The sequence below is a fragment of the Gekko japonicus genome, unplaced genomic scaffold, assembly GCF_001447785.1.
Source record: "Gekko japonicus isolate JY-2015 unplaced genomic scaffold, Gekko_japonicus_V1.1 scaffold632, whole genome shotgun sequence".
Lineage (NCBI taxonomy): Eukaryota > Metazoa > Chordata > Lepidosauria > Squamata > Gekkonidae > Gekko > Gekko japonicus.
Window position 1 is genome coordinate 448025 of NW_015172025.1, and position 24648 is coordinate 472672.

The following is a 24648-nucleotide window of genomic DNA, read 5'->3' on the forward strand; positions in this document are numbered from 1 at the left end:
GACCAACGCTATTCTACCCATAAAAGATAGTGGGATATCGTTCCATTTATTCAAATCCAGTCTAATCTCCTTCAATAGCTTCATGTAGTTTTCTTCCACCAAGGAATTGCATTTATTTGTCATAGTAATTCCCAGGTATTTTACTTTCTTTACTACTTCCATTTTAGCTACTACTTTAATTTTTCCTAGCGTGTTTTGGAGACAATTTTTTGTTATAATTTTAGATTTTTTGTAATTAATTTTTAGTCCTGCAACCTGGCCAAATTTTTGTATTGTTTCCATCAGTTCCCCTATGGAGTATGTGGGATCCTCTAGTATGTAAACCAGGTCGTCAGCAAATGCACGAAAATGTCAACCTTTAATACTTGTAATATACTGTCTATAAATATAAATGGATTAAATAGTGCTCAAAAAAGGAGAACATTTCATCAACTTAAGAAAATAAAGGCTGAAGTAATTTGTTTGCAAGAGACACATATTAAGAAAGAAGAGGTGAAGTATTTAGAATGTAAACAGCTAGGAAAATTGTTTGTATCTTCTGCAGAGGAAAAAAAAAGAGGGGTTGCAATATATGTGAAGGAGAAACTAAACCCAGAATTGATATTTAATTCAAAAGATGGAAGGATACTGGCTATTACAATTACAAGAAGAGGTAAAAAAATGTTAATATTGAATATATATGCACCTAACCAGAAACAAGGAGAATTTTTCAAAGAAGTACATAAAGTGCTAAAATTAACAGAAGCTGAAAACATTTGTATTCTGGGAGATTTTAACTCGGTGACAGATGCAGGGTTGGATAGAAAAAACACAAAGAAAGAACATAAGACGGGAGGAGTGTTACCAAATAGTTTTATACAAATAGTAGAAGAATATAACTTGATGGATGTATGGAGAGTGAGAAACGCAAACAAAACAGATTTTACATTCCATTCTGCACGACATAATTCGTGGTCACGAATCGACATGATATGGATATCAATAAATATGATTAGGGAAGTGACGGAATCTGAAATATTACCAAAAACGTTTGCAGATCACAACCCAGTCTCTGTATCTCTAAGAGAAGATCACAGAAAAAATAGGATGTCCATAAACATAGCTCTACTTAGAGACACTGCCTTTGTACAAAGATGCAAAGAAGAAATAAAAGAATTTTTCCAGTTAAATTTGCCAACAGAAACACCTTTAGAAATAATATGGGACGCATTTAAGGCATATATAAGAGGACGTTTCGCTAGTTACAACGCATGGAAATGTAAACAGAAAAAGGAGAAATATGACCAAATAGTTAAACATATCAAGCATCAAGAAAACATAGTGAAGAGAGCAAGAGAAGACGAAAGAGCGAAACTCAAACTAAATCTTTTACATCACAATTTAAACAACTTGTTACATTATGAAATAGAGAAAAAAATAGAATATACCAAACAATATTATTTTGAGAACTTAAACCAAATAGATGGTTAGCATATAAAGTAAAGAAGGAAAGGGAGAAGCGTACCATAATTAAATTAAGAAATGATAACGATGAGGAAAACTTTAATCTACACGATCTAAAAAAGATAGTGGAAAAATTCTATAAGGAGCTTTATCAACGAGATGGACAAAGAGGAGCTGAAATCCCAGAATATCTTAGAAATACAACTCAGAAGTTTAATGCTCAACAAAAGAAAGTGTTAAGTGACCCAATAACTATGGGCGAAGTAATGGAGGCATTTAAAAAACAGAAGAGGAAGAAAGCTCCAGGACCAGACGGGATACCGGCAGAATTCTACCAGGCTTTTCAAGAACAGCTATGGACACCCTTTAAAGAACTTAGCCGAAGAGTGGGCAAATGTAGTAAGATACCAGAATCTTGGAATAATGCCCTAATTACATTAATTCGAAAACCCAACACAGATGCAAGTGACATCAAAAATTATAGACCCATATCGCTTCTTAATGTTGATTACAAAATTTTTGCGTCAATAATAGCAGGAAGGTTTAAAAAAGTCTTGATACAGATCATTCATCAAGACCAAACTGGTTTTCTACCCAGAAGACAAATGAGAAATAACATGAGAGTAATTATGGACGTACTAGAATACTATGAGGAACACCCAGAAAAAGAGTTAATGTTAATGTTTCTGGACGCAGAAAAAGCGTTCGATAATTTGTCATCGGATTTTCTATTACAAAAATTAGATATCGCTGAACCTGGTCAAGAATTTTATAATATAATTAAAACCTTATACAAACAACAATACGCTAAAGTAATAATAAATGGAGATGTGACCGAGACGATAGAGATAGAGAAGGGAACTAGGCAGGGGTGCCCGTTGTCACCATTACTTTTTGTATATGCGATAGAGTCATTAAATGAGGAGGTTAGAAGAAATAAGCACAGCAACGTAATTGATCACCCTTTTCACTGGAAACAGACCAATATACTGTTTTTGACTAGGGCGTAGCAGCTGGATGTTTTTAGTAGATACATAAATTGAGTCTCCAGGCTGTAGACCCCAACCCTCCACCCTTCTCTTATCAGCCTGACATTTGTATGCATTCAAAGTCTTACATAGCAGAGGCCATGAGTCCCGCAATTGTTTACACCATCGCGCATCCCCGGACCCCAGGTCGCTGTCCCCTTCCAGAAACGGGATGGGCGGGCTATCATAACCATACAAAGCTTTAAAAGGAGACATTCCAATAGAGGAGTGACACGTGTTGTTATAACAAAATTCGGCCAGGGACAAGAGGTCGACCCAGTTGTCTTGTTGATAGTTTGTAAAACAACGGATATACTGTTTCAAGGACTGATTGACTCGTTCCGTTTGTCTGTCAGTTTCTGGGTGATAAGCGCTGCTCAGGTCCCTCTCCACCCCCATCAGTTTCATTAGCTCCCCCCAGAATCGAGATACGAACTGAGTCCCCCTGTCGGAGACCACCTTGGTGGGGAGCATGTGTAAACGCACCTCGTCTCGGAGAAATGCTTTCGCTAGTGCCTTAGCTGTTGGGAGGGAGGCAAAGGGGATGAAATGTGCTTGCTTGGAAAACAAATCCTCCACCACCCATATAACAATCATCAATTTACTCTGGGGAAGATCAGTAGTAAAATCCATGGAGATAACGTTCACTGCCTAAAGGAGTCTTAGAGCGGCTTACAAACTCCTTTCCCGTCCCCTCCCCACAACAGACACCCTGTGAGGTAGGTGGGGCTGAGAGAGCTCTTGACAGAAACGGCTCTTTTTCAAGAACAGCTCTTATCAGAACTACGGCTTGCCCAAGGCATCCAGCCAGGTGCAAGTGGAGGAGTGGGGAATCAAACCCGGTTCTCCCAGATCAGAGTCCGCGCACTTAACCACTACACCAAACTGGGAAGGCACCGGCTGGATATTAGGAAAAACATTTTTACACTGAGAGTTGTGCCACAGTGGAATCAGCTGCCCAGGGAGGTGGTGAGCTCCCCTCACTGACAGTCTTTAAGCAGCGGCTGGACAAACCCTTGTCAGGGATGCTGAAGGCTGATCGTGCACTGAGCAGGGGGTTGGACCAGATGGCCCGTTTGGCCCCTTCCAGCTCTATGATTCTGTGTCTCGGCTCATATGCCCATTTCTCTTCTCTCTTCTGAGTCAGGAGCAAAGGAAGAGGGGGGGGGCCTGTGTAGAGGCTGGTTCCTGCAGACCCGTTCTGTGAGCACCGGCGTGTTCTTCCAGTGCGAGGAGGCTTCACCTGGTGTGAGAACCTCTTGCATCAGGGTAAGGCTCCTGGTGCTGGAGGGCAGTGCCCCTGATCACAGACTGGATCCTTTGGACCCAGCCCCGAGGCTGGGGCTGGCAGTATAAAACCCACACCTAGCTAAATGCCTCCTCCTGCTCAGCTCTTTAAATATTAAGGGACTCAAGGCCTCACTTGCATCTTAAGACGCCTTTTCCACACCCCCTGCGGCTTCACTCTGTGCCTCCTTCCTCCTCTCTTTAAAAATGAATGCAAGCCAGCCTGAAGAGAGCAGTGGCCATGGCCCCCTTTAATTGGTGGCCTGATCCTCTTGTGATTCACAGCCTGGTGGGCGAAGGACTGTGGCCGAGAGCAGGCCCGGGCTGCGCCGCTAAACTGGCACGTCTGGGGTCCTGCTGACAACGGCTTAATCCTCCCATCTTTGCTGCCTGCCTGGGACAGAAAGGAGACGAGGGCTGCCGCTAAGCGCCCGGCAGTGCTGGGTCTGGTGGGTTGCCTTCAGGTCAGCCGTGTGGACCTGGCTTCGAGCCTGCTGGAAAGGGAGGGCAGGTTTTTACGGACAAACCAAAAACTAAATGCAGAACAAACCCTCCTCTGTCCTTCTCCCCACCAGGACGGTCCTTAGGCTACTCAGCGGGCATTTGTGAACACGCGACCTCCCTTGTGGTGTGAGCCCGGCATGACCCCTCCCTGTTCCTCCCAGCCCTTTCCAGGTCGCGCTGCCCCCTCCTTAAATCCCCAGAGGTCACTTCCAGGAGCCGATCTGCACCCTCTCCAGTGCTCCCTCTAAGCTGAGTTAGTGTGAGCTAGCTCACAGATTTTTAGTCTCCGGCTCACACATTTTTTGTTTCAGCTCGGGAAGGAGGGCTCCAGAGGAAGCTAATTGATTCAGCAGCCAAATGGCTCGCTCACCACTTTAATGCCAGGAGCTCCCAAAGTAGAATATTTGCTCACAAGACTCCACAGCTTAGAGGGAGCATTGAGTCCCCCTCCCCATGTCAGGAGAAAGTTCAGATATTACCTCAGAAAGCCAAACAGCCGGCGATTAGTGCCCCCCATGGCAGTTGAACCGGGCTGCTGGCTGAAAGAATTGGCGCTCCATAATTAAAGTATTTAAATATAGGCTGTGCTGGGACGGCGCTGTGGAGCGTGCAGGCAGGGTGCCTGTGTACTTGTGATGTTCTAGGGGAAGCGGCCTCCTGCCTTCCTCAGATCTGAACTCCCTTTGGCTGAGGGTGGCTGCCGGTTTTGTTCTCCCCACACACACACACACACACACCACCATGTTCATCAGTGCTGCAGCAGATGGGGAGGGAGGGAGAATGTTTAAAAAATAAAAACTGTTCTTTCCACCACTTGGCTGGTACGATCACTCCTCCCTCGCAGTGCTTGGACCAAGGTTGCCCCTCCTTAAAGGCCTTGGGGTGGCTTCCTGCCTGCTCTCCCTCATTGCCTCCTTCAGAGCCTTTGACGGAGAGAAGAAGAGATTGGATTCACACCCTGCCCCTTCACTACCTGAAGGAGACTCAGAGTGGCTTACGATCTCCTTTCCCTTCCCAGTTTTGGTGTAGTCGTTAAGTGCGTGGACTCTAATCTGGGAGAACTGGGTTTGATTCCCCACTCTTCCACTTGCACCTGGCTGGATGACCTTGGGCAAGCCCTAGTTCTGATAAGAGCTGTCCTTGAAAAAGAGCCGTTTCTGTCAGAGCTCTCTCAGCCCCGCCTACCTCACAGGGTGTCTGTTGTGGGGAGGGGAAGGGAAAGGAGTTTGTAAGCCGCTCTGAGACTCCAAGTGAAGGGCGGAGTATAAATCCAATCTCCTCCTCCTCTTCTTCTTCTTCCCCTCCCCACAACAGTCGTCCTGTGAGGTAGGTGGGGCTGAGAGAGCTCTCTTGAGAACTGCCCTGGAGAGAACAGCTCTGAGAGAACTTGTGACTGACCCAAGGTCTCACCAGGAGCTGCATGTGGAGGAGTGGGGAATCAAACCCAATTCTCCCAGATTAGAGTCTGAGTTTAGGCTTAGAACAGATACAAGGAAGTCCTTCTTCACCCAAAGAGTGATTAACACGTGGAATTCACTACTTCAGGAAGTGGCGGCAGCTACAAGCATGGACAGCTTCAAGAGGGGATTGGATAAACATATGGAGTGGAGGTTGGTCAATGGCTGTTAGCCACAAGGTATAGATGGAACACTATGTTTGTGTTCTTGGTGCTTGAGGGGCAACAGTGGGGGGGCTTCTGGAGTTCTGGCCCTGCTGGTGGACGGCCTGATGACGCCCCTTGGTATTTCTGGCCTGATCCCGCACGGCTTCTCTTATAGCCTTACATAAGGACTTCTGCAGAGACCTTGGCTTTCTGACATTGCTTGATGAATCCCTGGCATCTCTCTGGTACTGCAGAAAGAGCCAGAGACTGTGGCCAGACTGGGGTGCGGAGGTATGTCACCTTCACCACCCGAAAGCAACAGTTCTTGGGAGAAATCTTGCCACGTGTTGTTGCTTTTAAGAAACAGGATTGGATCTCATGGATCCGTTCCGGGAACAGTGATGGAGGGGGACTATCCTGGCACAAGTGGAAAGTGCCACCACTAGTGGGAGACATCTGCCTGGTCCAAGCCAGATCCCGGGGGACAGTGGAGGAAATTTTGCATTGCCAGCTCATCCCCATACCTTTTTAACACCTTCAAAAGGTAAAAGCGCTAGATTAAGAGAAGAGATTGGATTTGTACCCCGCCCTTCACTACCTGAAGAAGTCTCAGAGCGGCTTACAATCTCCTTTCCCCTCCCCTCCCCACCACAGACTCCCTGGGAGGGAGGTGGGGCTGAGAGAGCTCTTTTGAGGACTGCTCTTTCGAGGACAGCTCTGAGAGAACTTGTGAGTGACCTGAGGTCACGCCAGCAGCTGCATATGCAGGAGTGGGGAATCAAACCCGGTTCTCCCAGATTGGAGTCCGCACTCCTAACCACTGCACCAGGCTGGCGCTAGGAACTTAAAAGAGCTGGGGCTTCATAGGCTGTATGGAGCTCTTTTCCATGGCCGCAGCCTCAGTGAAACTTCCTGAGCTGAACCGTCGGTACCGTGAATCTATTGGGTGTGGTTTTTATTTTAAAGTGACTTGTTGGGTGGTTAAAATGCACTCTGGGGGAGGGAAAATAAAGCAAAGTAGAGAGACATTTATGTCTTCCGGTGAGAGAGAGAACAGGAAACTTCTGGAATTGTCTGTGCCATGGGATTGGGCCCTCGCCCCCATTTCCTAACTATCCTCGAAGCTCTCCTGTGTCCGTTCTCGCCCGCTCCCCCACCCGCGCTGGTTGCCTGTGCTAACTTTTTTTAAAAAGTGCCGTGATGAAAGTGTTTCTCCCGTGGTCTTAGCAGCCAGACTGGGATTTGTAGCAAGGCCTAAAATACCTAAATGAGATTCCCCCAACTTAAGGCTGGCTTTCCCCATTGCTTTGACATTGGCCAAATACCTTTGGATACTGAGGATCTCGGTTCTCTCCTGCCCGTCCTCACCGCCAATGATTGTTCTGGCGCCTTATCAGGTAGCATCAGCTTGGCTTTGGCTGCCTCCCATCTTTCTTGATTCATGGCCAAACTTGTACCCAAATTGAGTTTATCTTGTAAATGGAGAGAGAGAGAGAGAGCGGCAATGGGACTGAGTAATTTCATTTGCCTTTGTGGCTGAAAAACTGAGACAGATTTGCTCTGACCTGGATAGCTCAGGCAAGCCCAATGTCGTCAGATCTCGGAAGCTAAGCAGGGCCAACGCTGGCAAGTATTTGGTTGGGTGACTTCCAGAGAATACCAGGGCCGGGAGGAAGCCACTTTTCTGAATGTTCTCCGTGCCCCAGTAGGAGTTGCCAGAGGTCACCATCAATGCTTCCCCATAGCTGTGGAGTCCTGTGAGCAAAAATTCTACTTTGTGAGCTACTGGCATTAAAGTTGTGAGCGAGTGACTTGGCTGCTGCATCAATTAGTTTGCTCTGGCGCCCTCCTTCCTGAGCAGAGACAAAAATGTGTGAGCCGGAGGCTAAAAAACTGTGAGCTACCTCACACTAATTCAGCTTAGAGGGAACACTGGTCGGCAGGCATATGGAGCAGGGCCTAATTGGCTGTGGCCCACAGACTGTCACACATTCAGCTCCTGGAAGTTGACCGTAGGCCCCCTCGCCATCAGAATACTGCAAAACATTATACAGGCTTTCAGGCGAATCAAAACTGTTATTTGGGCTAGATGCATTTCATGGATTTTGTCTCTTGTTCTGGATTTTACATGGCCCAGTACTGCTGTTTACCACACGCACACACATACATGCACAGACTTTTAGAAATCGAGAAGACTTGTTTTATTCTGGAAGGCTTTTATAGTTTTATTTCTTGACCTGCTTTATTACTGTCTTAATTCTGGGGTTTCTTTAACACTACCAGTGTGTTAATTTTAGGGGTGTGTGTGTGTTTTTTTAAATCTATAATTGTCGTCTTTTGTCATTGTTGCAGTTTTTATCTGTTTTTGACACGTGCCACTTTTAAGCTGTGTTGAAATGCAAGAGTGCAGTGGGAGAGGCCGGTATCCTGCCAGCTCTACTCTGCTCACAGCAGTGACTTCCTCTAATACAAGAGGCAGTGCTAGAGTGTGTGTGTTTCCAAAACCAAATGTATATGTAATAAGCAGTGTTCCCTCTAAGCTGAGTTAGTGTGAGCTAGCTCACAATTTTAATGCCAGTAGCTCACAAAGTAGAATTTTTGCTCACAAGACTCCAAAGCTTAGAGGGAGCATTGGTCATAAGCCAAATACTTGCCAGGCTGTGGGGCCCTGCGATTGCCCCGTTGCCCTTTGTGGCCCCCGCCAGGTACTTCTGGCAGCACGACTCTGCTCTGTGTTACAAGCCAGCCCTGTGGAGGGTGGAAGGAAACACAAAGGCCGGGAAAGAAAGCCACTGGCTGCCTGGCCTCGTCTCCTGAGCTAGCACTTTGGTCCTTTTGCAGTGTGATTTGCGACCCACCTCTGTCGCTTAGAGCTGGGGTAGGTTTCTCTGCCGTTTCCACTCTCCTCAAGGACATATGCCTGGTTTCCTCTAACCCCCCTCCCTTCTTCCTTGTTTCCAGTCCCACAGAATAACGAGAAGCTTCAGGAGAGTCCGTGTGTCTTTGCGCTGACGCCGAGGCAAGTGGAGCTGATCAGAACTTCCAGGTACTTAGCTGGGGTTCCATGGCACCCGTAGCTTCTCCCTCTTTCCTTCCTGCTTGCCAGGGCGAAGGCCCCTTCGTGCATGGTGGGCTAGTCTGCCTCTGTGTGTGTGGGGGGTGACCTGTGGCGTTTCCAAGTGTGGCTGAGGGGTGGGGTGTCAGTTTATCACTTGCCCTTTTATGTCCACAGGGCATTTGAGTAAAGTGTAGAGCATCAAAACTGGGAAAGCAGGTGCCCTGACCCGGACAGCCCGGGCAAGCCCGATCTCGTCAGATCTCGGAAGCTAAGCAGGGCCGACCCTGGCAAGTATTTGGATGGGAGACCTCCAAGGAATACCAGGGCTGGGTTGCAGAGGGTGGCATATCAAGCCACCTCTCTAAAAATGTCCAAGCCCCAGGAGGGGTTGCCAGAAGTCACCATGACTTCCAGGCATGCCAGCGCGCGCACACACACACACACACACAAATATACTAAAAAAAACCCCAAAACCCTGAGAAATCAGGTGTGGCGTTTCAGCTGATGGGTAGCAATCGCCAGTGGGGCTTGGGAAAGCCACAGACAAAAGCTGCACCTTCAGCCCTCAGTTCTCTGGTCCATAAAATAGGAATAAGCAATCGACCACATGGGACTGATTTGAATTACAGAATGTGAAACTCGCCCCCAACACACACACAGTTGGTTCCCTCCAACCTCAGTTCTTTAATCCGTGAAATGGATTTAAGGAATGTCCTTTGCAGGATTACAAGGAAAGTGAACAAAATTTAAGAAAAGGCGTAGCCTTATCTCTCTCCTGGGCGTTAAGGGAAATACTCTCTTCAAGTTTGCTTTAAAAACCCAGCTGTCAGCCTTCAGTTTGATTTGTGACGACCGTTTCTCTTTCTTCTGTTTAAGCCGGATGCTTATCTGTGTTGTGTTTTTGTTTCCCATTTGGCAGGGAGTTGCAGCCAGGTGTGAAATCGGTCCAGGTTGTCCTCAGGTAAGCCTGAGTGCCCAGGAGCTCATTAAAACCCTTGAGATAGGGGCAGGTGGGCGGGTGGGGAGATGAGCAGAACCACATCAGTGACGTTGGAAGAGATCCTGAGCCGACAAGCATGACAGCTCGGCCACAAAACGTTTCCCCTGGATTAAGGGCCCCAAGCTTTGTTTGGCACAAAGGGCCTTCTACCCTCCCGTAGTGGGCAGCAACCGGGGACCGGTTGTGCCTGCAGCATTCCAGGGCTGGGGTGCAGTGGAAGGTACGAGCTTCCAGGCTGGGCTGTGGGCGCTTTAAAAGGAGGAGTGGGGTAAAACTATTCTGTTACTTCTCTTGGTCATGGCAAAGAGTGTTGGGGGGGGCATCATCACCCACAAAGCTTTTCAGTAGTCCTCACTCCATCCCTCAGCTTCTGAATTTTTGCCAGGTCTCACACACAGGCACCAGAGAAATCTAGTTCTGCAATTGCCTGGATGCAGATTCTGTCCAGGAATGAAATTGTGTTAGAACAATCAGGACTTAACAGCGTACAAGGAGTGAGAAAACAAACACAAATACTGTAATATCGTATTGCGAGTGCAAAGTAACCAACCAATTTCAATATAATAGAATTCATAAGGAAACCCAATGGTTTGAAACATTCACAAGGTCCATCAAATAGAAAGTTCAGTATGCGGTTCCTTTGTTAATTTCACGACAAATTCTTCTTAGGAAGCATGCAGCTGTGTAATGTGGCAATGGATACATCCGGATCTTAGGAGACGGTTTCAAATTAGAAATTCCTCCTCAAGGTCGCCTTATAATGAGGAGCTGCACAAAAGAAAAACAAACCTCAAGTATCACTAAAGTTACAGCCACGGCAACAGTCAATTAATTTGAGCTTGCCATAAGATATTGAAGTGTTTGTGTTTGTTTTTTCACTCAGGAGTGAACAGGTGCGCAGTTTAGAGATGTGAAGACCCAGAAAAAAACCGGAAACATTCGGAAAAAAACCATTTTTTCCCGGTTTTTTTCCTGAAGCCTTTTTTGTTTTTGTTTTTTGAAAAATTGGAAAAATTGAAAAAAGAAAAGAAAATTGATTATGGAACGTTTTATTTTAACACGAAGAATAAAATATTTTAGGACAAAGTGTTCAAATATTTTCCAAATCATGTCTAAAAAATATGTATGGTATCAGATTGATCTAATTTCTGTGCACTGAGGACAAGCAAGTCCTAGGTTACAAACTGAACTCTCCAATGCAAGAACAAAATAAATTTCTTCCTTTAGGAGGTGCTATTGTCACAAGAAAAGAAAAAGGTTTCAGTTTTGTCTTTGCATGTGGGTGGGTATTCTGTTTGTAATAACTGTTTGGATACACTATATTTTTAATATGCTAGTTGTGATAATTTCATGCCAAGTAAAAATGTCCATAGTCATACTTTATGTTCCTAAAGTAACAGAATGACTTTCAATCTGGAAAAGAAAAAAGAAGTGCTAATGTAGCATTTTTTTCAATTTTTCCAAAAATTTCCGTTTTTTTCTGAGCTTCAAAATTTCCGGAAATTGTACATCTCTAGCGCAGTTGCACCTAGGAAGTCCTAAAAGGCTGGGACCCCGTGTGCCTTACACACCAGCCCCTAAACATAGCAGTTCAGTTTTTATTCTGTTGGCTGCTAGGCCTTCACATTACACTCTTCAGTATACCAGAGCCAGTTATGTAGTTGGACTTGGACTGGGGAAACCCAAATGCACAACTCCAAGCAGTTGGGGAAGGGTCATGGCTGAGTGGTAGAGCATCTGCTTGGTTTGCAAAAGGTCCCAGGTTCAATCCCCAGCACCTCCAGTCCGGGATCAGGTACTAGGTGACATGAAAGACCTACACCTGAGACCCTTGAGAGCTGCTGCCTGTCTCAATAGACAATACTGACCTTGATGGACCGAGGGTATGATTTAGTATAAGGCAGCTTCATGTGTTCATAAACTCACTAGGTGACCTTGGGAGAGTGACACATTCTCTCGGCCTAACCTACTTCATAGGATTGTGGAACAGGCAAAATGATGTGTGCTTCCTGGAGCTTGTTGGAGCAAGCGTAGGATAAAATTACAATGACTACAGATACTAAGAGTTATTTCTTCGAAGGGGGAAATACAGGGCTTGTTTTGGCTGTAAGCTTCCAAGCATCTCTCTGTGGCCTTAACAGCTGAAGCCTTGGCATAGCAAATTCTGTGCTGAATTCTGCACGAAATGTGGTGCAGGTGTGGAAAGCGGCCCAGGATGTGGGTTTAATTTTAGCAAAATGCTGGCCCCTGTAGACGTCCCGTAAATCTTGGAGGAGGCTTTTGGGGTCTGTGTGTGATTTAAATATATCAGTGTATGGCACTTTACAGAGCGCAGGGCCCCTATCCTGAGTAGCCTAAGAGGGAGAACCTGTTCACATCTTACAGGCTACTCGCCAGGAGTATGAAGCGTAGCAGCCCCTTGTGTGCCTGTACTGGCTACATTGTACCTTCGTACACCTCTTCGTTAAGAAAGAGCCAATGCTTGTTCGCTTTACAAATGAAACCGGGGACCAGTCCCTGGACAAATGCAAGGTTTCAATCACGTGTTCGGCTGTACATGCCTTGGATGTAATGTGAGAATTACTCAAGGCACACGTAAAGGACAATCGATAATACACTGCACATGCAGGGGTCATTTTGTAGAAAAAGAGGTGCAGGAGCTTATTAGCATAATTCATTAGCATAACTTATTTGCATATGCCACACCCCCTGACATCACCGGAAGTGTGTCAGAAGGCAACACCCACCGCTCAGGTTCCACTGGACTGTTTTGGATTGCTAGCTATGGGGGGGGGGGGCAACGTGCAGATCTGCCCTCGCAGAAGAGGGAGAGCTTGTACCTGAATAAAACCTGGTCTTAAAGGTGCCACTGGACTGCTTTGGACTGGGGAGCCAGGGGGAGCTCTGCAGCTTACCCGGCTGCTTCTTGCTCTGACCGAGGGCTGCTGGGAGCAGGGGGCGGGGCTTGTTGCATGTGCCTCCCCTGGGCTCTTTACTGCTGGAGCTCCGCTGCTGTGCGCTCCTGCAGGAAATGACCCCTGTGCACATGGATTGTACTTGGTTCACTAACTAGTGAACAGGGCTAATATAATGGGGGGGGTAATTCCAGTTACAGATTGCTGTCTGTGGGTGGGAATACATTCAGACTGGGGTTTGCACCTTTCTGACTTGCATTCCTGTGGATGTCTCCTTTCCAGAATCTGCTACACGGATACGAGTTGCCCTCAGGAAGACCAGTACCCCCCAAATATCGCCGTGAAAGTGAATCATAGTTACTGTTCTGTTCCGGTAAGTCGGAGAGAAAGTGGGGTGGTCCTTTGCCTGTTTCCCTTTGGAAGGGGGTACTCTTCCACTACTATTCTGTGAGCAAAAGAGATGGCGGGGCTGCCTTACATCATACTTTTGGCAAGGAGCTGGAAGATCTGTTTTCTCCCAGTTGGTTTGTCTTTGCAGCCATTTCTTGTTCACGGCGCCAGCAGCCACCACTACTGAGCTGCATCCCACAACGAATCAGCAGAAGGGACTAATGGTTATCAGTCTTCACCATGTTGCCATCTCCCATGCAGTCCTTCGTGACCCCAGGAAAGTCTGTTCCTGGCACAGCCAGGCCCTTGTGGGTCAGGAGGCTGCAGTGGGCAAAGGGTGAAATGTCCCTTTCTGTGTCTTCCATCAGCACATCTCTGCTGATGGGGGGTGGGGAGAATATTTTCATTCCTTTCCCCCCTGCAGACTCCCAACCTGTGTGGCTATTAGAACTGTCGGATTCTGTGGGAATAAACCATTCCAGGGTTGGAAAGAACTGCTGGGGGAGGGATCACATGGGACATACCTGCAGTCCTTGCATCTGCATATCGCAGGACGTAACCTCCTTTCAAGGTGCCAGAAGGTGTTGCAGGAGGAAGCTCAGAGCCTGTTGATGTCCAGTGAGGGACTCTCCTTCACACAATACAGAACCGGTTTCACAGAGCTGGCTTCCCCAAAGCAGCAGTGACAGCCACTGGCTTGGGCAGCTTTCAAAGGGGACTGAGTGAAGTCACAGGGCCAGTCTGGTACAGTGCAGGTGACCTCCAGATACCTGTTGTCTAGGGGCCAAGCCCTGCCCTGATCGGGATAGCCCAGGCTTTTTAGATCTCAGAAACTAAGCAGGGTCAGTCCTGGTGAGTACTTGGATGAGAGACCACCAAGGAAGCCTGGGGTTGCTACGCTGCGGCAGGCAGTGGCAAACCACCTCTGCTCTTCTTTTGCCATGAAAATCCTTATGGGGCTGTGTTGGGGAAATGAGGGGTGCAGAAACCTTTTCGTGCACTCCCATCTCCACTGTGTTCATTTTGGGAGGGAGATAAGCTGTCTTCCCATTTGCATCGAGAGAGAGAGAGACAGAGGTTTTAAACCAAAACTTAGTTTATTCCATTACACACTCTGAAGTCAGAAAACACTTTTGTAGCATTTCAATATTCAACATAGAATATTTCAGCACAACCCCAACATGTAAATAGTGCACTTAAAAGCTCTATAAAGGATATCCTTGGTTGCTCTGCCAAGACCCATAACGGAAGGGTGGTTGGCCGGAACAAGAAGGTACAAAACTAAATTCAGACATTAAGTACCCTTTTCCACCCACAGAAGTAAATGTAACTGTCAATCAAGTCTGTGACGAGCATTTGATATGCATCTCTGACGTATACAACAAAGTCAGCCCTTTCTATCTCTGGCGCCAGGAAAGTCAAGGAAAGCTGGGCTAGGCTAGGTTGACTCAGAGGGTCGAGGCTGACTAAGAGAGTCCCAAGAAGCCAGCTTCAGGTACTCTATTTAGAATAGTGTATAAACGTTCCAAAAGCCAAACGTCATGTCAGGTGAAAGGCATGTACAGGGTTATCTGTACCAAAAGGCCACAGCACTGATCAGAGTGCTGAAGCCTCCAGGGAAACAGAACCCCAGAGTCAACTGTAGAGATTAATTGCTATAGAAATTGAAATAGCCTAGGTTTAGCAGCGGTTTAGCAGAGGACTGAGGCTCCGTCCAACCCTAATTCTGCGACAGTCCCTTGTGGCTTGAGGCAAAAAGTGGGGAGGGGGCAAACAGTGGAAGGGAAGCTCTTTTTGTCTGGCTTTGCAGACCTCCTGGCAGCATCTGGCCCGAACAGGATGCTGGGTTAGAAGGCCATCCGACTGGACCCTGCGGGGACTCTTGGCATGAAGTCCTGTCTTGTCTGGTTATTCCTAATGGGAGCTTCTCCCCCCAGGGCTATTACCCATCGAACAAGCCCGGTGTGGAGCCCAAGAGGCCTTGTCGCCCCATCAACCTCACTCATCTCATGTACCTGTCGTCAGCAACCAACCGCATCACTGTCATTTGGGGCAACTACGGAAAGGTGAGTGGCGACGGAGCAGCAGCGAAGAAGCGCGGCCTTTCCAAGACCAGCCGCCTCCCTCTTGTCTTATTTCGAGCTCCCCTGTGCATGCAGGTGTCGTGTCCCCCCCCCCCCCCGGGTCTGTCCTGTTGCCCAGCCGTTGTGCTGCCCCAGGTGGGGGAGCTGGTGGCCTTGGTCGAGATGAGCCACTCTAAGTGAGACTTTCCTGGAAGCAGGACAGAAATATAGCAATCAGTGGAGGCCTGCTCTCTGGATGCCCACCCTTCAGAGGTCATGTGGGTGGATATGGGAGTTCTGGCACACACACACCCCTGGGAAATATCCTTCCTGGGCACACTGGCTGGCCCCTGATTCATCTTGCATAGCTGCCTGACAAGGGCCATTTTGTTAGCTCACTGCCACTTCTCTGTAATGTCACATTGGGAGCAGCTTACCACAAAACTACAGTAAAATAATATTTTTTATTTATTTATTTTATTGGATTTGTATCCCTCCCTCCCCTTGACGGGCTCAGGGCGGGTTCCAGCAGTAAAAGTGCAATACAATTAAAACCATTTTAAAACACAATGTAAAATAACATGACATAAGAAAACATAAGTCGTAAGTACCGTACCACTCTAATAAAAGCCAGATGCTTCAGTGGTTGATGATGTTAAAATCCGTTTTTGTTGTGAAGATCTTTAAATTTAGGATCCCAAGGACCCAGTCTACAGTAGAATTAAATATTTCAATTAATTAATTAATTAATTAATTAACTCCTGTTGTCATCCGCTCTGGGCCTGCTCAGTTAACGTTGGCTTATATTCCGCCCTCCCTGCGAGCGGGCCCAGAGCGGATGACAACAAGAGTTAAAACATTTCACAATAAGAATTAAAACATTTCATAATAAATCTTCCACAATAAATAGTTAAAACAGATTAGAACAATGCTATAAACAAGACAGATGGTGCAACAATTTGATAATGGTAGTTACAAAACGGGAGCTGTTAGGCTGTAGACCAGACTATGGGTTTTCACCTTATGGGCCGTTCGAAGGTGGAAGGTTCAGCGGAGGAGGCCAACAGATGCAATAATTGGGTGCCTGCCCCCTCACCTCCAAGGGGATCGTGTTCCACCAGGCCGGGGCCAGGGCAGAAAAAGCCCTGGCCGAGGTTAGGCGGACGTCCTTTGGGCTGGGCACAATCAGCAGATCCCGATCTGCTGCGCACAGGGCCCTCCAGAGCACAGATCGGAAAAGGCGGTATATGTCAGTCCCTGGCTGCAGAGGGCTTTGAAGTAAGTTGTTTAATGTCACGTTTTCCCAAAAGCAGCTTGCCATGTGTAATAAGGCAAAACAGTCAATTCTAGCATTTAAAATCAGTGAATGCAGCAGATGTGTAAAATAGTTCTTGCCTTCAGGGTTTTCCTACCAAGGGCCGAAAGAACATGGCAACAGCCAGCCCTGGCAGATAAATACAGCGGTCCAGGTGGAGTTCTGGAGGGAGGCTGCTCACAGGCGAGGTGCCACCACTGAGAGAGCCCTGTCTGCGGTTGACACCATCTTGGGTTCAGGAGGGGCCCGTAGACAAGGCTTGAGATGCTGACTAACTGTTGGCCAGCTCATACGGGAGGAGGCACCAGTTTAGGTGTCTGGTTCGGGGCCCACTGAGGGCTTTGGAGGTCAGTACCCATATCGTGAATTGCCCCCCCCCCCAAACAAATTATCCGCCAGTGTTATTCTTCCATGGCCGACGCAATGCGTCCTCTGCAACTCACTTCGGCCAGTGACCTGGCTATTACATTTGACATTTCAGGGGTGTTCACAATGTTAATCACATGGCGGTAACAAAGCCTGGATGTGATCAGGCAACTGTTCTGTTCCTGCTGGCTTCTGATGGAATGTGGCTTCTAGATCCGTTTTAAGGTTCTTGTCCCATTTGTTTTAGGTGTATTAATTTAATTGTGGTTTTGGCTTGGTCTAGTTGCGTGAGCTGCCTTGGGTTGGGGACAGGAGGGCAAATGTTTTTCAGAAAGCAATGCAATTGCAAAGCTCACAACATTTGTGCTGATCTCCAGGATGCAGTGCATTGTGGCACCTTTATTGGTATGGGCTGCCACTGTGCCATAGGAGTGTGGGGCTAATTCTCTCTTGGCTGGCCATCGCTATTGCAAATCAAAGTTTGCTCCTGTTGGCATAGTCCTGCCCCTTCATCTGCACGGCCCCATCCAGGGTTCTCTTGGTCCCGCCAGAATGTCAAAGGATGGGCTCAGTACGTGAGTCTGCCTCCGCTTCCCTCTTTGGACACCTGCTTCCATTCCACTTCAAAGTCTCTTAACTGCTCTGATCCCTTGGTGCAGAGGGTGGGGGTGGAAATGGAAATGAATCGGTCTGCAGAGCGTCAGAAGCACATTGAGGCTTTAGGACTTCATAAAATGTGAAAGAAGAGGCTCGTATTGATTTAGAAAGAGCTTCAGAAAAGTGCCCCCACCTGCCACGATGAGGTGGTTTTTTAAGTGGTTCTGAGGTTTCACACATTTTCGGTTTGGTTTCTCCCCCCCCCCACTCCTTTTGGTGTCCAGAGCTATTCTGTGGGCCTGTTCCTAGTGCGACAGATGACATCTGCAGAGCTGCTGCAGAGGTTGAAAACAATTGGAATTAAACACCCGGAGCTCTGCAAAGCACTCGGTAAGTGCCCCTCTCTCTCGAGTGTCTTGGGCTGGCAGGTAACTGATTGCACAGGCTCAGTTGGGAGCGGCAGAAATGAGCGGGGGGTGGGTGGGCTGGATCACTCTGAATTGCACTTTAGTTTGCATCTTCCTAAAAATTGGAGGGAGTCCTTTGAAAAGAAGAAGAAGAAGAGATTGGATTTATACCCTGCCCTTCACTACCCGAAGGAGTCTCAGAGAGGCTTACAATCTCCTTTCCCTTCCCCTCCCCACAACAGATACCCGGTGAGGTAGGTGGGGCTGAGAGAGCTCTCTCGAGAACTGCCCTTGAGAGAACAGCTCCGAGAGAACTTGTGACTGACCCAAGGGTCACACCAGCACTGCATGTGGAGGACTGGGGACTCAAACCCGGTTCTCCCAGATTAGAGTCTGGGCTCCTAAGTACTACACCAAACTGGCTCTCTACCTGGAAAGCATAGATGCTGCTTCGTTGCCCTGTCGCTTTGGTAGTGTGCAGCAAGCTACCAGCATAATGCGAATGTTGCTGCCACAGAGGATGCTTTATTTTATTTATATATTTATTTTATTGGGTTTCTATCCCGCCCTCCCCGCGAACGGGCTCAGGGCGGCTTGCATTTAAAGGCACTATGTGCCAGAGTACATAAAACCTATAAAACAAGATAAAACAACCATATCATTACAATTAAAGTGCATTACAATTTAGGGCAGAGTCACTTTAGTATATGCCCAATAAACAAGCAGGACAGGGCTGTGATTTATAATGTGCTTTTCTGAGGAAGGATAGAGGACTGTCCTGTCTGGTGTCTTGCTTCTGACCGTGGACCATGAGATTTGATGCCAGAATCAGTCCTTGGCTGTCTCTGCGGTCCACTTACTATGAACACTCAAAACTGTTTTATACCTGGCTGTACCATTGGTGGTCTGGCCAGCCTAGTGTGGTCTCTTCTGAGCATCTGTCCACTGTCTTGGGCAGACAGAGGTCCCCCCCCCAAAAATAATCTGCTGCCCAAGACCTTCTAGACAGCGAGGGCTGGGAGGAAACCTGGGAGCTTCTGCTGACAAAACTTGTGTTCTGCCGTGGTTGGTGCAAAGAAGCTTGGGAACCGGCTGTCCCAGTGAAACGTGAAGAAAGTAGCCACTCTAGCTTGCCAGTCCCATCGCCACTGCAGTTTCAGGGTTGCCACTTTCTGGAAAGTCAGGGAAATGAAAATTGGTCAGGGAAGGTCAGGGAAATTGGTCTGAAAGGGAAATTGTGATTAAATATATTCAAGCCGTGGATTTTTGACCTGCTGCCGCAAGAGCATGATCTGTTCTTGTGGCAACTGGAATAGAGAAGTAGCAGAATACAAGTGGAATTTAATGATGCCCTTTCCCAACCATTTTAGATGGAACGTTTATATAATTTTTAGTGTACCTTTAAAACAATAACAAAAATGTTATGTCATTTGCTAGCATTCAGAGTTTCCTCGAATTGAAATTTGTATCTCGGTGTCATTTTTGGTGCAATTGCAAAACAGATGTTGCTGCGGTTAATGTTGAAAGAAGCTGATATTCTTTGACAAATATTTTTGCAGTTGAGACTTGTGTAGTTGTAGAGTGGAACCTTACCTTGCATTCATGCAATATTCCTTTTTTAACTTGTGGTTATATTTGAATGGTGGTCAGGGAAATTGACAAATGTTAGTCAGGGAAATGAAAAATAAAATTTTAGTGGCAACCCTGAGTTTCCTTCCCAGCTAGGGACTGCAGCAACACTGGAGGGAAGGGGATATGACTGGAGGGAGGTAAAGAAGAGGTGAAGGAGTTGAGTGCCTTGAGTGGGGACAGTTGTGGGGCTTCTGTCTGGAGGAAGTTCAGACTCCTTGGCAGGTAGTGAAAGTTGCTAATCGACCATGGCCTCCATCTTTCTCCCCACCCCCTCCCGCCCGTGCAGTCAAAGAGAAGCTGCGTCTGGATCCGGAAAGCGAAATCGCCACCACGGGGGTCCGTGTGTCTCTCATATGTCCGGTAGGTGGTGAGCATGGGGGGGGGGGTATGATGGCCACAGCCCAATTGGCAACAAGAAAATGTCTTGGTAGGAAATGACTTGCCATAAGGCCGGTAGGGGGGGGGCATGGGGGGGGGGGTATGATGGCCACAGCCCAATTGGCAACAAGAAAATGTCTTGGTAGGAAATGACTTGCAAAAAAAAAAAATTGCCTGGGTGAATCTTCAGCTTTTGGGGATGGAGACACCATTTTTTTAACAGAACAAAGTTTGAGTCCAGTGGCACCTTTAAGACCAACAAAGTTTAATCCTGGATATAAGCTTTTGTGCATGAAAGCTTATACCCTGAATTAAACTTTTGTTGGTCTTAAAGGTGCCACTGGACTCAAACTTTGTTCTCTTGCTTCAGACCAACACGACTACCCGCCTGAATCTATTTTTAAAAAACACACTGGTTATTAATTGGCAGTGTTTATGGATGATAATAACAATAATCACATTATGATAAAGACCATGAATGAAACTGTTTATTGACTATGAAGGAAGGACCAATAACCACTGGTGTTCCGAACTAGGCATGCTTGGATCAATGAGCATTTATGTAGTCACATCATGCAGAATTTTGGGTGCTCAATGAAATACCTAAAACACTCTAGATCTGGGGTGTCAAACATGCGGCCCGGGGGCTGGATCAGGCCGTCGGAGGGCTTCTGTCAGGCCTGCAGTGGAACTGGCTGCCTTCTGCTTCTTCTTTCAGTTCTGCCGCTGCTGCATTATCGTAGGTTTGCAGCTTACAGATACACACCTGAACTACAGATTGCAACAGCACAGACATTTTGATGCAATAATTCAGAGCAAGAGGTGTCAGTTATCACACATGGTTAAATAAACAAAATATTGCAAGAGTGCTGATGTTTTAAGCATATTTTTATTTTAAGTAAAAAAAAACAAACACCCTTTGTGTTTGTGTCCTTTATAAAGTTTATATCTCCGCTACCCGGCTTTCCATTTTCTGACACACATGGCCCAGCTAGACAAGGCCTCATTTATGTCAGATCTGGCCCTCGTAACGAATGAGTTCGATGCCCCTGCTCTAGATTTATTTGTTTGTTTGGCTTATATCCCACCATATCCCGAAATGGGCTCTGGGTGGCTCACAGCAGTTAGAATATAAGTAAAAAGGTAAAGGTTCCCTTGCTCGAGAGCCAGTCGAATCCGACTCTAGGGTTGCGGTGCTCATCTCCGTTTCAAAGCCGAAGAGCCAGCGCTGTCCGAAGACGTTTCCGTGGTCATGTGGCCTGCATGACTAAACACCAAGGCACACGGAACGCTGTTCCCTTCCCACCGAAGTGGGAAGTATTTATCTACTTGCACCGAAGTATTTATCTACTTGCAATTCCTTGCTTTCTAACTGCTAGGTTGGCAGGAGCTGGAACTAGAGATGGGAGCTCACTCCATCATGCGGCACACTCGGGTCTCGAACTGCTGAACTACTGACCTTCCACAGCCTGCAGTTCAGCGTCTTAACCACTTGAGCCACCGCAGCTCCATAGAATATAAGTAAAACAGCAATAAAACCAAATTAAAAGCAATCCAACAATCAAGCAAGATGGCAGCAAACAAAGACATGGACTCCGGAGCAGTCCACAGTGCCTCCTGCGGCAGGATGATTAGTCTGATCATGTATTTCTTTACGTGGGAAGGCCAAGATGGATTGACCGCCTGCCACCTGAGCCAAAGGCCTGGCAGAACAGCTTGGTTTTACAGGCCCTGTGGAACTGTGACAAGTCCCACAGGGCCCTGATCTCCCGTGGGAGTTCGTTCCACCAGGATGGGGCCACCATCGAAAAGGCCCTGGCCCTGGTCGAGGCTAAGTGGACATCTTTCAGGTCAGGGACTACCAGTAGGTATCGATCAGCAGAGTGTGAGGCTTTCCGGGGCACATACAGGGACAGACGGACCTGTAGCTACACTGGTCCCAGATTTGGCTGCTTACTATCCAAGATACATAGTTAATTTTTTCCCACCGTATCGTAGCTGGCTCAGATCCCCCCCCACCGGACCATTGTGCCGCTTCCTGAACAGTATTCCGCACCAAATCCCAGCCGTTGACCATCTTTGTCCCAGACCACTGACACGTCATGAAACGTTGTCCTGGCTTGCTGTTCTCTGCTTCTCATGCCTGTGTGTCTATAAATGTTTCCCTCACAGCTGGTAAAGATGCGACTGTCTGTGCCGTGTCGGGCAGAAACCTGCGCCCACCTGCAGTGCTTCGACGCCGTCTTCTACCTGCAGATGAATGAGAAGAAGCCAACGTGGATGTGCCCGGTGTGTGATAAACCCGCCACTTATGACCAACTCATGATTGACGGGTGAGTTGAGCCAATAAGGCTGTTAGAGGCGGTGTGACACATGCCTTCTAGGTGGAGTGGGTGGTGTTTGTGCTCGGAATAGCGAGAGCTAAGTGTGAATCTTCCCTTTGATTATGACAGTTGTTGGCTGACGTTGGGCTGGTTTCAGCCTCAGCGTACCTCACAGGATGGCAGTGAGGATAGTGGAAACGTATTTCTTGCTCTCCTAACAAAAACTTTGGGGGTGGGGTTGCACAGTGGATCTGATTGTCCTGAATCAGCCGTTGGACTAAAGAAAGTGGGATTCTGTGCCACTAGATATGGAGGCAGCCTTTGGCTTGGATGGCTTTAAGAGAGGGCTACTGAGATTCATGGAGGAGGGGGAAAATCCCACAACCAATGCTCCCTCTAAGCTAGGGGTGTCAAACATGCGGCCCGGGGGCCGGATCAGGCCCGCAGTGGAACTGGCCATCTCCTGCTTCCAGTTCTGCTGCTGCTGCATCATCGCTTGCTTCGCCAGACTCTCTTAATCACTCAGCCATTTCATGTTTTAACTCGGGTCCTGGACTCAGAACTCTGAGCATGAGATTTCTGTGGTGAATGTCAATAAATAAAAAGTAGGTTTGCAGCTTACAGAGCTGATGTTTTAAGCATGTTTTTATTTTAAGTTAAAAAAAAAAATCTTTGTGTCTGTGTCCTTTATAAAGTTTATCTCTCCACTGCCTGGCATTACATTTTATGACACACACGGCCCGGCCCGACAAGGTCTCATTTATGTCAGATCCAGCCCTCATAACAAACGAGTTCGACGCCCCTGCTCTAAGCTGTGGAGTCTTGTGAGCAAAAATAGTACTCTGTGAGCTCCTGGCAGGCATTAAAGTTGTGAGCGAGTGATCTGGCTACTGCATAAATTAGTTTGCTCTGGAGCCCTCCCTCCTGAGCTCAGGCAAAAATGTGCGTGCCAGAGGCTAAAAAAAACTGTGAGCTCGCTCACACTAACACTGCCCACAACAGCATTTAAATGCTAAGCAGAGCTTCCCTAGCCAGAGGCAGTGTGTGTCTCGATACCAGATATGGAGTTGGAGTGGACCGTAGACACTGGGGAAAGTTTTTGGCCTTCCCAGAACCCTCTGACTAGCTGTGAATGGAACCAGACTGATGGATCCCCCCCCCCCCGGTCTGGTTCAGCTGGTCTGCATTTATAAAGAGTTAGAGAAGCAAGAGGCAGAATATGTTGGCTCTGAGAGCTAAAAGGTGCGTCTGTGTGCAAAAACAGTGTACCTTTGAGTCTTGGGGGAGTCGGAGGAGAGCCATCTCTGTTTATGGGCTTCTCGAGTGGCCAGCTCCCGGTAACAGGATGCTGGACTGGCTAATGAACCTTGGACCCGATTCAATAGGATTGTTCTTGGATTCTTCACCATCCTGAGTTCCACAGAGAAAAGGGAGACTCCAGAGCATCTCCGTCCGTGGCCCAAGGGGCTGCCTTTGTCGCAAATCCGGAGGCTGCAACTAGTGCAGAATGCTGCGGCCAGGCTGTTAATGGGTCTCTCTAGGAGGGACCACATTCAGCCTGTGCTGAAAGCACTGCACTGGTTGCCAATAGCGTACCGAATTCGCTTCAAAGTGCTGGTTCTTACCTATAAAGCCCTACATGGTCTGGGTTCAGCCTACCTGAGGGACTGCCTTACCCCGTATGTTCCCCCAAGAGCACTACGGTCTGGGGCCCAAAACTTACTAACTGTACCGGGCCCCAGAGACGCAAAATTGGTCGCTACAAGGACCAGGGCCTTCTCGGTGGCGGCCCCTACCTGGTGGAATGAGCTCCCGGAGGAGATCCGGGCCCTGCGGGACCTGATGCAGTTCCACAGGGCCTGCAAGACAGAGCTCTTCAACATCTTAAACATCTTAACCACCTGAATGAATGTTTGAAACCACCGAATGATTTTGGGGAACCTCTGGACTGGACCGTCATCTTTTGGAGTTTTTTTGGGATGTGAAGATCAACGAGCACTTTAAATTTAAATTTAAATTCAATTTTGTATTAGGATTGGTTTTAAATGTATATTTGCTTTTTAACTCAGAACTATGTTTTATTGTTGCAATAATTTTGCCTGTTAGCCGCCCTGAGCCCTACGGGGGAGGGCGGGGTATAAGTGTGATAAATAAATAAATAAATAAATAAATAAATAAATAGATGCTCATCCATAAGGTGCCCACCTGTTTGTTTTGAAACCATTTTGGGAGAGGGGAGGTTCTCCCGCACAGGCCTCCTTGAAAAGACCAGTTGTTGCCGAAGGAAGAGAGCAGAGGGTATGAAAAAAATTGGGACCAATTTGTTATGGCCGAAATT

General features: G+C 47.4%; 1 protein-coding gene across 2 annotated transcripts in view; it reads left to right on the forward strand.

Moving 5' to 3' along the window:
• Positions 1-24648, forward strand: part of PIAS4 (protein inhibitor of activated STAT 4) — a 55636-nt gene that overhangs the window by 20991 nt on the left and 9997 nt on the right. For both annotated transcript variants that reach the window (XM_015420534.1, XM_015420533.1), the window contains exons 3-9: positions 8827-8911; positions 9843-9884; positions 13121-13211; positions 15166-15294; positions 17854-17959; positions 19895-19968; positions 22159-22319. In XM_015420534.1, the coding sequence (XP_015276020.1) occupies positions 8827-8911; positions 9843-9884; positions 13121-13211; positions 15166-15294; positions 17854-17959; positions 19895-19968; positions 22159-22319 (688 nt within the window). The remainder of the gene's footprint in view (positions 1-8826; positions 8912-9842; positions 9885-13120; positions 13212-15165; positions 15295-17853; positions 17960-19894; positions 19969-22158; positions 22320-24648) is intronic.